We start from the raw sequence: 14,239 nt of genomic DNA, 5'->3' as shown, positions 1-14,239 counted from the left end.
GTCGGAAGAGCCAGCGCCTTGGAGAGGGGGCACGGAGCGCGTGGGTGCGCGAGGAGCCCTCACCCCTAACAGCTAAGGGCAGCGCGGCGGGAGGGAGAGGCTCAGAGCAACAGGTACGGTCGGGAGCCACTCCGGGGGCAAAGGAGCGCGGCCAGCAGGTACCCAGAGCCCGTAAGGCGCAGAGAGGGCTCTCTCCACTTGCAGAAGGCAGCAGGCGCGTTCCCTCCTCTCCAGCTTGGTGACCGCGCAGCGGTCGGTCGGAGGCACCCAGGAGTCTGGGGGCCCTCTGGGATCTCGACCATCTCCCGTTTGGGTCCGCGCCTCCTGTCGGCAAGACCCGGCCCAAAGGCACGCCAGGCACAGCTCGCGATCCAAGCGTCCCTAGTCCTGTTCATCCAGGGAGGATCCCTAGGAAAGTCAGCGAGCGCTCAGTGCTCTGGGCTGGAACCCCCGGCGACTCCCAGCGCCTGCTTTCCCAGGCAAGCGCTCCTTTCTGTGCGCCCCTCCACCCTGCTCCCCAGCGGGTAATGGAGTTGGCGACTGCGAACTTCAGTGAGGGGAACGCGAGCGGGCCCGAACCTCCCACCGCGGAGGCACCGCCGCTCTTCGGCATCGGCGTGGAGAACTTCGTCACGCTGGTGGTGTTCAGCCTGATCTTCGCGCTGGGCGTGCTGGGCAACAGCCTGGTGATCACGGTGCTGGCGCGGAGCAAGCCCGGCAAGCCGCGCAGCACCACCAACCTGTTCATCCTCAACCTGAGCATCGCCGACCTGGCCTACCTGCTCTTCTGTATTCCTTTCCAGGCCACCGTGTACGTGCTGCCCACCTGGGTGCTGGGCGCCTTCATCTGCAAGTTCATCCACTACTTCTTCACGGTGTCCATGTTGGTCAGCATCTTCACCCTGGCCGCGATGTCTGTGGATCGCTACGTGGCCATTGTGCACTCTCGGCGCTCCTCCTCCCTGAGGGTGTCCCGCAATGCGCTGCTGGGCGTGGGCTTCATCTGGACACTGTCGATCGCCATGGCCTCACCTGTGGCCTACCACCAGGGCCTCTTCCACGGGGACGACGGCAATCAGACCTTCTGCTGGGAAGAGTGGACCAACAAGAGCCACAAGAAGGCCTACGTAGTGTGCACCTTCGTCTTCGGCTACCTGCTGCCGCTGCTCCTGATCTGCTTCTGCTACGCCAAGGTGGGAGCGGCGACTTGGAGGGAGAGGATGGATGGAGGGGCAGTGGGGCCCTGTAGCTCCTCTGGTCTCCGCACCCCTCTCTGCATCCCCGCCCCCTGCCCTCTCCCGGGTTGGGTGCAGGCTGATTTATACCGGGCCTTCCCCACTCCAGTTTGCCTTCTCCTCTGCAGGCTCCTGCACAACCGGCAAGAAAGTTAGGTGGAGTCTGGGGGGCTGGAAGGGTTTGCTCTCTAGACTTTGGGTAGAACGGCTTTGTCCACCCTTGGCTTCTTGGGCACTAGGGCCTGTCAAGCCCACTGTGGCTGGAGCGCGCTTGCACTTCTGCTGTTCAGAGACCCCGGGTGTTGCAGCACCTCAAACAAAAGCCGCCAGCGCGTAATTGGGCGCTGTGGTGCGACCCACCGCAAGAGCGCGGTGCCTGTGAGCGCAGGCTAGTTGCGCGGATGGGGTCGCAGTCACCCTCTGGTAGTTTTCACCTGGGACCGGCCGGGAGGTTCACGGCTGGGCGCTCTTCCCCCGCGCGCGCCCTTGCCCTTGCAAGCCAAAGCTTGGTGGAGACCAGGCTCTCTGAGGCCGCTGCTCTTAGGGACAGCGCTTCGGATTTTGCTTTCCACAGAAGTTTAGCTTTACAAACCCCAGGGGGAAGCAATTTTCTTCAGAGGCTCACGGAGTCTCCAGAGGGCCCTGGGGGAAGGGGCGGGAGTGCTGCTTCCCCATGTCCATCAGGTTTTAGAAAGGTGTGGACAGTGCTGAGGCTTCAGGTGGTCCCCTAAAATCCCCATGCTGGAGAGGAGCAGGGAGGACTCGCTGCTGGCGCGGTTTCTGCCTCTCTTCCCTTGGGGGGGGGCTAGTATGCCTTACAGCTCCCACAGAGATCCGTGCTCCCCTCCTTGGTCATGAATTACTCAGGTGTGCAGAGTTGACATGGATCAAAAAGTCGGAAACGTCTGTGGCACAACCTGTTTATGTTTGAGTAACCAAGAGTATGTGTAACAGTCGTCTGACAGCAGTACTTAGGGTGAACTCCCGGGTCCCCAGTATCTTCCCGGCTAAGTGCCATCATCATCAGGAAAAAACCCTTGGGAAGCAAATTCTGAAGTTCCCAACTAACTCATCTCTCCCAGCCTCTCTGACTCTGATATATAAGGCTGGCTACAGGACCATAAGTAACCATGGAAGATAGAACAATAGCCACTTTTAATATTCAATCATAAGGTATTTTCCCCAGGAACCATGTTTAATATGAATCACCGGAATCTCCCATTCGAACCATCTATGTAGATTATGTCTACTTTGAATGATAATATTTTTGGATATTATTTGAAAAAATAGCTTGCACCAAAAGGCATACATAAGGAAAAACAGTCGAGGTAGGTATTTGGAAACTAAGTGGAGCTTAGCTATTAGCTATTTGCTATTTTATTTATTTAGTTTTCTAAAAAAACAAAAAACAAACAAACAAACAAACAAACAAAAACAAAAACAGATGTGAACAGCACAGCTATCTGAAACGTGCATTATCTCATTTAATTTACACCTCTATGGAGGAGCTATCATCCCTATTTTATTAAGGCAAAGGAGTGTTGGAAGTGTGAAGCAAACTTCTTTGGCACAACTTGTTTCTGTTTGAGTAACTAAGTCAAGTGTAGATTTAACAGTCCCATGATAGCAGTACTGGGGGGTGAACCCTAGAATGCTCTGCATCCTCCCCTCAGAGTACCATCACCATTAGACAAGCCACTTAGATACAAAAATCTGGCATTCAGAAAGACTTTTTAGGAAGGGACGATAGGTGGTTGCTGGAGGACATAAAGCTTGGGCCAAAGGGATTCTTAAAATATCTGGCTCTTAATTTCCCAATTCCCTATATTTGAACTGAAGACATGCTTTCTTCAATTCCCCAAAGTCTTTAGAAAAATCACTTGTTATTTTCATAGAAATGAATGATAAGGTAATTTTGGGAGACTAAATTGGACTATCATTTTAGAATTTATAAAGGTCACACTAAAAACAAAGATTTAAAATTTAATCGAAAAAAAGAAAAACAATGATTGATGCATGATCATTTGGATATTTTTTATATGGAAATAGTTTGCTTCCAAGAATAAATAAAAATGTCTTTTACATCCAAGATAATATTTGAAAATTCACTTTAGGAGCTAAATTGCTGGAGATCAGTTATTTTGGGCTACCTTTCCTTGATTTAGGCCCTAAGTGTGTACTAGCTGATGAGGAATTTTGGTGCTTGAGTGTTCAGATCAGGATGGCTATTTGCTGGAGGAGCAGGTCTGATGCCCACACATCGGCCAGAAGGGCACCTGGGTTACAGTGTGTGTGTGTGTGTGTGTGTGTGTGTGTGTGTATCTAACAGTGACAGAAGTGGATTCCAGAATCACCTTTAGTAAGTGCTCTGTGGAGCAGCTCTTTGCCTGAAAGTCCTGGGAAGGGCACAGGGTGTGTGGACTGAAGAGGGATCTTGGTGGTGGGCCCTTTGTCCTCTTGGGATGCTTTGTTCCTGCTGCTGTAGACCCATCGCCCCCTAAACGAGTTTCACTTAGCATGAATTGCTGTCTGGAGCCCTCCCTGGTTTCTCCACATCCCAGGGTGTGCCCAGTGTGACTTTGGCTGGTATTTGGGTGGGCACCTTTCCCCCACACTGGGCAATGCATGTGGAGAAATGACACCATGCCAGCATTATCTTCCAGAGAATGCAACCATAGCCACTTACTTTCTTTCTCTTTTGATGCAAGTCTTGGTGAGGGTGCATCACAATGTGTCATGTGCACTCACAGCATGAGCTATTGAGGAGAAACAGCTACACAGTATATTTGAGACTCTCCTCCTTTGAACATTCAACGGCATTCAGTGTTAGGTGTGTTGAAGTTGCTCAGTGGTGACTCGCCCTTGGTTATTGATAGTGTGCGTGGACCCTCACTAGCCTGGTGAAGCTTGCTGCTTGTGCGGGTGTCCCCCTCTGATTTCAGGTGGGTGGCTTCTGTTCTGGTTGCTCCTGTGTCCCTTGCCCTCAGTGCCCTTTGTTGCCCTGTGGGCTCATGTGGCTAGGCTCCTGCTGACCTGCTGGCCAGGACTGTCCTCTGGGGCAGGCTCCTGCCTTAGCCCTCTCCTTCCTCCTGGAGACTTTCTTCCTTGAGGCTGTAGCGAAGGCTCCCTTCTGTCTTCACCTTTATCTAGCTTGTGGACCCACTTCCATTGGCAGGACAGTTACCCGTTGTCAGTGTACTGCGTTTATCCCTAATGCCCCTATACAGTAGGGCTTGTTTTGCTATCATCGAGTCTGAGCCAGCTCAGGAGGAGAGAAGTGTTTTAGCATCGTGGAGAATGTGAAACCAAAAATGCACACCCCGTGATGGCTGCTCAAGCTGAGCAGGGTTTGGAAGATTGGCAGGCAGATCCTGTGGTTTCCCAAAGAGGACTTGGCTGATGGCTCCGTAAGTGCTCCTCGTAGCTAGGGAGCAGGGTCTGCAGGAAGCCCACTTCTTTATATTATTTCCATGCTGCGGTGCTAGAGGGAGACAGAACAGTGGCAGGAAGCTGCTTTTACTTCTCGAGAGACATGTCAGCAACCCACCGTCAGTCTAAAGCCCTTAGTCATCCAGACAACGCTTGCTGCAGGTTGTCCCCAGGAGGAGACTGAAAAATGAACTCCAGCATCAGGGTTGGCTCTGTTGGTCAAGTTCAGTTTGGAAATTCCTATACATAACCAAAGCTTTTCACGTCTTCTGAATATTACACTGGCAAGAGAAGACACAAATGTTTTTTTTAATTTAATGAAGCCAATGTGTCTCCAGGGTGCTCCCCGACAGGGACATCCATTGCAAAGCCTTGCACAATGTGCTGTCCACCATCAGTGATACTGGGTTCTTGAGATGAAGTTGTCTAAAAGCACACAGCCAATGAAAGGAAGCCTGGTGGGCAGGGTTTTGCTTTGAGGTTTGCAGTGGAAAGAGGTCTTCACCGGAAAACAGAATAAATAAGCTGAAGTGAATGCCAGTGTGATCTGGTGTGGCCACACTGAAGAGACAGCTGGTCACATCACTTGCTTGTCCACATTGGCTGATGACCTCCCACATGTGCATCTCTAGGTTTCAGTGTATTTATGACCCGGTATTGTGTCCAACATACAGCAGGGCCCAGGTGATGGTTGACACATGGACGAGGAAACCGAGGCAGACGATAGACCAATAGCATGCACAAGTAGGCCCTGGGGTGGCTCTTTCTGGAGGGAATTCCAGGTCTTTTTGCACAAAGACTCTGTGGGTACAAACCGTGCCTGGGCCCACCAGTCTTCCCAGACAGTCCTTCCTACATGCTGGAGAAACAGGTGCACTCTGCAATTCATGCAATTCTGCCCAACATGTATTTCTGTTTTAACAATTTTATGAGCAATGGTACTGCCATTTTGCAATGTCAGTAATCGTTAGTACCAGGCAGGCAACATGTTTTGAATGTGGAGCAAACTGAGTTCACTGGTCTGTGTTTTGCAGGTCCTTACTCATTTGCATAAAAAGCTGAAGAACATGTCAAAGAAGTCAGAAACGTCCAAGAAAAAGGTAACACAACAAATACTGCAACTTTCACTTGTGCAAGCTTCGTTCACTTTGGTTTTTAATTATACTTACACCCTCCCAAAACCTGATGAGTGCTGGCTCCTTGGAACAGACACTGGCATGAGCTCTTACTGTGAAGGTGGCTTGAAGGTCAGGCTGGTGAGGGCACCATCACGTCCAAACTTATAAGGCGTCTGGGAGGTGTGCTCGGCGACTTTCCATGCTGTGACCACAACACCTGATCTGGATGACTTACAGGGCAGAGATCCTTCTGACTCACAATTTCAGAGGCTTCAGTCTGTGGGTAGCAGGCTCCATTGCTCAGGGCCAGAGGTGAGGAAGGAAATCATGGAGGAAGGAAGTTGCTCGGCACATGGAGGCCAGAAGCCGGGTGAGGGTGGGTGCAGGAACAAGAAGCTCCCTTCCAGGGCATGCCCCCAGTGACCTACCTCCTCCAACCATGCCCCCCTACATTTCCAGCACCTCCCAGAGGTCCATTCAGCTATTCACTCACGATCCAATCACTTCCCTCCTCTGAACACGGCTGTGCCCGTGTCCAAGCCTTCAACACGCCAGCCTCTGGTGGCCATTCCATATCCAAACCATGGCAGGAGGCAGGGGTCCCCTGGGGGGCACCTGCAGGCTGACCTGGTGCGTGCACGGGTGCTGATGGACGTGTTTGCGAGGAAGTGGAGGGTTTTATTCTGTCTACCTTCCCGGCCTTCTCTTCCCTACCCCTGTGCTGGTGCTGGCTCAGAGCTGAAGGCTGGGGACCATGCCACTCCCCACATCCTCCCCTCCCCAGAGCCCCGTCAGTCTAGGAGCCTTCACTGAGGACACTGAGGCACCAGCTTCCTAGTATTCATGATGTTTGCATGTTGAGGAAGAACCATGTTACACGCCAGGGTTGATTTAACTCTTACTCAGATAGCATCTATGCAATTATGACTTTGGACAGTGGACTGAGATTATCAGGCAATCTGATTAGGGACAATTTATACAGGCATTCTAACCCACAACTCTTAGTAGTAATATCTTAAAATGCTTTGCTTTTTAAAAAATGTTTATTAAGTTATATATTTTTTAGATAATCATATTTTCTCTAAGAAGATCTACTAACTTATAGGACGACTTCTTCCTGATTTCCCGGTTCACGTACAGCCATGTGGCTAAAACCCACCTGTTCCTAGAGCTGACAACTAATGGCATAAAATTGGTTAAAAAGTACAAAACATTGAGACATTTTTTGGGAAGCAAAATCAGCTTGCATTAGAAATGTCACCACGCCTTTTCTCAGCTAAGTGCCTAAGAATAAAAGTCAACATACGTAACAGGACATCTCATGGCTTCTTTTCATTCATTCTTCTTTATGTTTAAACAGGGGAATATGTGGGCTTAATTCTAAACCTCTAGGCCCCTCTTTAAGATCTGACAAGTTCTTTTATAAATGTTATATAGTGTTAAGTTACATGGATAAAATAAACTAAAAAATGATGTTCTCCTCCTCCTCCTCCTTCTCCTCCTCCTTCTTCCTCTCTCTCTCTCTCTGTTTTGAGGAAGAGAAGCTTATTGGTGCTCATGGTTTCAGAGCTCTCAGTCCATCAATGGTCAATGTCATCCCTTGGGGCTTGAGGTGAGGCAGACCATCCTGGCACGGGTGTGGGGGGTGTGGTGGAGGAAAGCGGCTGGGGTATGGCCCCCGGGAGCAGAGAGACTCCCCTCACCACTGACAAACATTTGCCCCAAAGGCATGCCCTGAACAACCCGCCTCTTCTAAGCACCCCACCTGCCCACAGTTACCACCAGTTAACCCCTATCAGTGGATCAATGCACTGATGAGGTTAAGGCTTTTATAACCCAATCGTTTCACCTCTGAACTTCCTTTCATTGTCTCACACGTGAGCTTTTTGGGGACACTCAATATCAAAACCTAACGCAGCTCCATCCCATTCATCCTCCTCTGTTTTTAATGATATACTGAGTTATGTTGGGGTTTTTACATTTTTCCAGTCTTTTAGTTTCCTCTGAACCCCATTTCTCATCTCCCAAGAAAACAGTTCTTTAAAAATAATGAAAGATGGTTTATAACTTCCCCTTGGATAGTCATCTATAGCTGACCACCCGCTGCAGGACCAGACCTTGGAAGCCGCATTGGAGTGCCAGAGAACAGACATGTCAGCCCAAGGTCTTGCTCAAGATGAGCATTGCAAGATCCTGGGTGCGGGGGATGTTAATTTCCTTTAGGAGGGAGGGGCTCATTAGACTTTAATAGAGAGGACAACCTATGCTAAATGTTTATTATTGATTCAAAAATTTTATGGTTACTAGAATGAAATAAGACATTTCCTTAGTAGTCTATAGATTTTATTAGTGTCTGAGGTTAGTTTTATTCTGTGTATTTGAAAAGGTGTTGGAGAAAAGCTCTAAGGGTTGCAGAGCAAAGTGCTTAAAAGAAAGAAAAAATATAAGAAATGACTAGAAGCCTTCTGTGCTATTTTATGATAAAAACAGTAAGATGAGTGGTTAGTTTAACAATTATTTTATATAAACGTATATATACACACATATGTATGTGTGTATATATTTATATATATATACATAAATACGTGTTTATATATATGCTATATTTTTGTTCATTTTTACTGTATAAGAATGAAGGGGAGAAAATTCATCTTCTTTCTCCCAGCCTCTGACCCCTTGCAGCCTCTGAACAGATGTCAGATCTCTTCTGATCTATTTAATTGACTTTTGTTTGCATAGAACAAATAGATGTGGTGGGGGGGGGTCTGAGAAAGAGATAGGAGAGGTGCAGGGGAGGGGTGTGGGGAGGAGGTGGGAGGAAGAGGAGAGGAAGGGCAGAGAAGAGAAGAGGTGCAGAGAGGGGAGACAGAAGGAGAAGAGAGACCAGAGATAGGACAGGAGGCCAGTCCCCTGGCCGTGGACAGCTGACCCACTGTGGTGTTTTCCTGGGTCTCAGGGCAAAACACTGCTACTGTGCATACGTCCTCCACATTTCGGGGAGAATGGATGGAAGTGGTGCAGGCAGGTGGAGACGGATGGAGGTGATGCAGTCAGGTGGGGAGCGCCCGGAGGTGATGTAGACTGTGGGGAGCAGATCAATGGCCACAGGTTCTGATACATGTGGACCAAAAGATAAAGATCTGATATTTCACTCTTTTCAACTCCTTTCTTCCCAGGTCTTCTTCTCAGTGGCTGAGTAAGATTTCCTTTCTCTGGGCTCTGTCTGTTTTTCTTATTTGGTTGAGGATGACACAACAAAATACCACACCCTGGGGGCTTACAGACAACAGTCATTTATTTGTTACGTTTCTGGAGGCAGCAAGTCCAAGGTCAAGTGCCATCAGCTCTGGCATCGGTGAGGGCCTGTTTCCTGTTCATAGATGGCGCTTTCTCTGCCCACTCCCGAGGTGGCAGCTCTGGGCTGTGTTGAAAGGGCACTAATCCCACTTAGCAGGGCTGCACTCCATGACCCAGTGGCCTCCCAAAGGCCCTGCCTGCTGATACCTCCTCCTAGGGTGACCAGGGTCCAGCATGAGTCTCAGAGGGGAGTATTCAGACCATCTCTATGTTCACAGGTTTGCTGAGTAGGATTTGATCATTATTTTGAAGCAAGAAAGACATGCTAAGCAGTTATTCTCCATATTTGGAGGAAAATACAAGAGAAGATGTGATTCTCTTGCAGAAGCCATAGTGTAGAGCCTGTAATTGATGAAATACTTGTTTAAGGTCAGATAGACGTGAAGATGTCTTTCTGGCATGAGATTGACTGGATTCTAGAATAAATTCTTGAGCAATGCTTCAGAGCAGGGTGCAAGCGTGCTGGGTGGGTGCCCCAGGTTGAGGTCGGGCCCAGGCGTCTCAGGTCCCTGGGGTCGTCACCGGCTCCTTTTTCTCTCCTTCCTTTTCTGTTTTGCCGATTTGCAGTGTGGGCCTTACTCACGCGACTGAGGCGAGGCTCCTCATGTTTTAGTCACTTTCTCCCCAGCGGGTTCCACGAGGCACAGTGTGCACGAGGCTGCTAGGAGAAGGACAGATGTCTCAGATGACTTGAAAAGAGGGCCCGCAGTCACGAGAGAAGAGCTTTTCTCCTGTCAGCTTCAGGAACAACAGGAAGCCATGCTAATGACCCGATTCCAAGGATGGTGAGATCAGTGCAGAAACTTGGTACAACTTCAATGCCTTTTCTATCAGAATCTCGGGACTCTGTTCTCTAAATTGGCAAGTTAGGTCAGTGGCACATACATTGGGCATCACTCTGTCTCTGGGAGAGGCACAATGATTCTGTAAAAAAAATATCATGTTAGAAAAGAAAAACAGCCCGTCTTCCTTTCCACCCAGGGGAGCCTTGCTCTGCTTCTGACGTGCCCATGCAGGGGGTCTGCACCCTGGCGTTTCAGAGGGGAAGAAGGGAAGCAGCTCTTCTTGCTGGTTCTGAGAAGGAGGCTGCTCCAGCCTCGGGGGCCGCGGGTGTTCAGTGAAGCGTCTTGGGTTGTCTTTGACTTGAGATGAGTGAGGTCATTCACTTTTGTTGTCATTCGTCAGGCTCCTGGCGGAGCTTATTAAAAAGACCCGTTCCCAGGTCACTATCCACTAACCACTGCTGACCGAATCAGCCGTGGAGACCCGGTCGAGACTTCTGAACTTCCAAGGCCCTTGGGCTGGGTCCTGATGGCATGCTGACCTACTAAAGTCCCAGAGATGGCTTTAGCACACAGGCACTATTCTGACTAGATCTTTACTCTTGAGCTAGTGCATTCCAGACACTCAGCTTTCGGAGTTTAACATATTGGAAGAAGCTGTGACTCGAGAAAGGTGGTTTCCTACCAGTGTGGAACTTCTTCCTGCCCCATGTCCTGTCCTTCAGGTCCACCAGCACCCGCTCAAGGGAGAAAGAGCACCCAAACCATCTACTGTCCCCAGCCATGCTGAGGTGGAGTCAGCCCGAGCTCTGGAGGACCAGGCACACAGGGCCTGTGTGCAGGGTGACGTGTGAGCTGCCAGGGAACGCCAGCCCGGCGGGTGTGGTGCTGGATGAGGGTCCCAGCAGCAGCCAAGCACTGAAGAACCTCCACTGAGAACAGTTAGTGGGACAAGTACACGATCACAGGCCTTTAGGAGCCTTAGATGAATGATCGTTTATGCAAATACTTATTTGGCATGCTTTCCAATATTTATATTGCAGGTCATAATCCAGTCACATTTCAAAACTACCGTTAACCAAGATAAAAGTGGCTTTCTTTCATGTTTATGAGAAAACTAGTGGAATTACTAAAAATCTAAAGGCAGAATTTTTATGAACTTGCAAACAAGGAAACAAACAGTGTCGTAAAAAATATCCCATACTCAGGACACACTGTCATCTGCCCTGTGGATCTTGATAAGATATGGATCTTAATAAGGTGCTGGGATCTGTTTCTGCCCTAAGCTTTGCTCTTAGTAAACATTTCTGAAAAGAAGCAATGAAATGGATAGAGTATCGATAAGGGCTGTTATTTTTCGAAGTGAAGAGATAGTCTGATTGTCTTTGGGAAGAAAAGGGGATGTTTTCCGATCAATTTGTGGCTATAATCATATCTGGATTGTTTGGTTAAATCATCTGAGAATGGCGTTTCTCTTACTCTAATGGATAAATGGACTGACAGCAAACACCCCTTATATAGGTGAGCAAACCTTCCATTTGCTTTGTGTGCCATATAGTAAGTGCCTTTAACAAGCCAGCTTTCACCCGGTAACACCTGTCCACAGCTTTTTATAGTTGAGTTGTTTTACTGCTTAAATGGACTAGGCACAGTCTAAGAACCATTTCCTTGGTTCATCATCTTCACAAATGAGTAAGTTGAGGCTCAGGGAGGAGATATATATATATAGAGAGAGAGAGATATATAGATATAAAATAGGTATATGTGATAATATATGTATGTGTGTGTAAATTATATATATATATCTCTCACATGGGAGATTGAACCCAGGGTCACTCTACCACTGAACTAATTTACAGTCTTTATTTTATTTTGAGATGGGGTCTTGCCAAGTTGCTGAGGCTGGCCCTGAACTTGTGCTCCTCCTGCACATCCAGCAAGGTCATATCATATTTGAAAGGCCATGAACCACTGGCTTTTGGCACAGACCTGCTGTCAGTCCCAGACCCTTGCCTCTTGATAGTGAGCTCACTTCTGCCTTCTGACTGCTGACGTTTGCAGTTGACTTGAGATCTGGCCACCCTTTAACCACTCCACATGTGAGGTGCACAACCCTGGCTGTCTGTGAGAAAGGACAGGTCAATTGGTTTCTGCCCCTTGTACAAGGGGAGGCAAGAATGGGCCTCTAATGCTTTGATGCTCCTTGTCCTTACCAAGAGTGAGGACCGTGGCAGAGGGCTGGGGCCAGAAGTGGTCACATGGGGAGGCCAGGAGTGTCCTTGTCTGATGAACTCACAGAGCAGAGGTGATCCGGTCTCTCTGCCCACCATATAACTGCCACCTGCTGCCCTCGAGAAGCGGCCCCGGTGAGCGGCAGAGCGGCTGAAGTGCCCAGGGAGATCTGTGGGCCCCTCCTGCCAGCTTCTGCACGTGGATTTGGGAGCACACAGGCCTGGTTTAGCTCTGACTCTGCATCCCAGGAGGGGCATTGGGCATTTGCCTCAATCTTCTGACCTCAGTTTCCCCATCAACAACCTATGGATCCTCTAGGGTCGTTTCACAGGGCGGTGGCAGGGACTTGGTGGAAGGTGCAGGCAGCCAGGCATGGGTAGGGTCGGTCAGCAGGAGGGCTCCTTGGTTCTGTCGCCACCTTCAAGGCCCTGGAGGCCCTGCGTGGTGCTGGAGCTGCATTCTTAAGGAAGAGCCCCAGTGGCTCCTCATATCCTGTAGTATGTGTGCCCTACAGTAAGTGCCTTTAAAATATTCTCTTAAGTAAGGCACTTGAATAAAATGGAACTTGGTTTCCTGTTTGAATTCTAGCGGTGGTTTTCAGGCAGTCACGAGTGAGCTAGCTATCTAGAGCTGCCTTTCAGCAGGTAGTGAGCAGGTACAGTCCTCCTAAGGCCCGAGTCCTCCTGGGGCTTCGTCCCAGCCCTCTCAGAGTGCAACCAGCTGGCAAGGTATTGTCCACGTCCACGCACATGGGCGCCAGGGACCAAGGTGCAGTCCGCGGTGTCAGGGCACCGCTGAGGGACGACCGCCTCCTGTCATTCGCAAAGGAAGACGCAGACCTGCCTCCACTCTGCAAGGAGTTCTGAATTAGCAGCAGGGAGGGAAGGTTGACGCCCGCCAGGGAGCAGGTGGTCCACCAGTCAAACTGGGCGAAAGGTCAGCGCACAGTCACTGTGCTCCTGAGTCCCCGAGGCTCATGAGGAGAATGAGCTTCTTCAGGTGTGTCACGGAGGGGACCACGGGGAGCAAAGTTCACACTCATCCGAGCTTCATGGCCAGAGCAGCTCAGGGGCACTGGCAGTGTCCTGCACGTCCGAGAGCCAAGCTCCTTAGCCTCTGTCCCTCTCTGCCCCACACCATGGAGCACATTCGGTTCAATCCTTGTGTATTTCACGTGAATCACAAAATTGCTGTGGAAGGTCCTGGCGGGTCCGATGCAGTTCAAACACAGATTCTACAGGAAGTGGAGGCTGACACCGACAGCAGTCTGGAAGCCTTTTCCCTGATCCCATGGAAGCGCGTACAGAATTCCTCCTTTAGAACGCTGGGTTCTTTCTGTTGTAAAAGACAGTTTTCTTTCTCTTTCCCCTCCCCTCTCTCCCCCAGACGGCGCAGACGGTCCTGGTGGTGGTGGTGGTGTTTGGGATATCTTGGCTGCCCCACCACGTCATCCATCTCTGGGCCGAGTTCGGGGTCTTCCCGCTGACCCCGGCCTCCTTCTTCTTCAGGATCACCGCCCACTGCCTGGCCTACAGCAACTCCTCGGTGAACCCCATCATATACGCCTTTCTCTCCGAGAACTTCAGGAAGGCCTACAAGCAAGTGTTCAAGTGCCACGTCCACAACGAATCACCGCCCAGTGACAACAGAGAGACCAGAAGTCGAGTGGACACCCCACCGTCCACCAACTGCACTCACGTGTGAGCCCAGGCCCAGCTCTCCCGGTGCGAGCCCCCCAGGCCCTGGGCGGCCTCCACGGTTCCCACCTTTCAGATGCGTGTTCAAGAGTAACTCTGACCCACTTAGGAACTCCCAGGTTCAGTGAAGAGCATCCTTCAGTCTTATTTTCTTCCTAAATTGTAATTCAGAAACAAAACAAAAAGGCCAACCAGTTCTAGACCTCTTAAAGAGGTCAGTAGAGTTCTATAATGTGTTCAATTCTTCATGAAATAAGAACAGGCCCCATAAATATAGTGAAGAATATTTGCAATCTACATTTTAAAGTGGATTTATTTAGAAAAAAAACTTTGGTGTTTTAATCCTCAGTTTTAAGAGAAGTATTATTAGAAGCTAAGTGTTTTAAAGT

The 14,239-nt window shown here is 49.6% G+C and overlaps 1 protein-coding gene across 1 annotated transcript; it reads left to right on the top strand.

The window, feature by feature from the left end:
- Window positions 1–527: 527 nt before the first annotated feature.
- Window positions 528–13,857, top strand: Galr1 (galanin receptor 1). The gene is made up of 3 exons (XM_076837239.1): window positions 528–1,193; window positions 5,699–5,764; window positions 13,540–13,857. Exons 1-3 carry the CDS (start codon window positions 528–530, stop codon window positions 13,855–13,857), a joined length of 1,050 nt encoding a protein of 349 aa, XP_076693354.1.
- The last annotated feature ends 382 nt before the right edge of the window (window positions 13,858–14,239 follow it).

The sequence above is a fragment of the Callospermophilus lateralis genome, chromosome 17, assembly GCF_048772815.1.
Source record: "Callospermophilus lateralis isolate mCalLat2 chromosome 17, mCalLat2.hap1, whole genome shotgun sequence".
Classification (NCBI taxonomy): domain Eukaryota; kingdom Metazoa; phylum Chordata; class Mammalia; order Rodentia; family Sciuridae; genus Callospermophilus; species Callospermophilus lateralis.
Note: the sequence above shows the minus strand (reverse complement) of the source record. Positions and strands in the feature narration are given on the sequence as shown.

Excerpts from the sequence above, each read along its gene's own strand:
- Galr1 (XM_076837239.1), top strand. The coding sequence starts at position 528 with ATGGAGTTGGCGACTGCGAACTTCAGTGAGGGGAACGCGAGCGGGCCC. Across the intron at positions 1,194-5,698 it reads TCTGCTTCTGCTACGCCAAG|GTCCTTACTCATTTGCATAA; the intron begins GTGGGAGCGGCG and ends TGTGTTTTGCAG. Across the intron at positions 5,765-13,539 it reads CAGAAACGTCCAAGAAAAAG|ACGGCGCAGACGGTCCTGGT; the intron begins GTAACACAACAA and ends TCTCTCCCCCAG.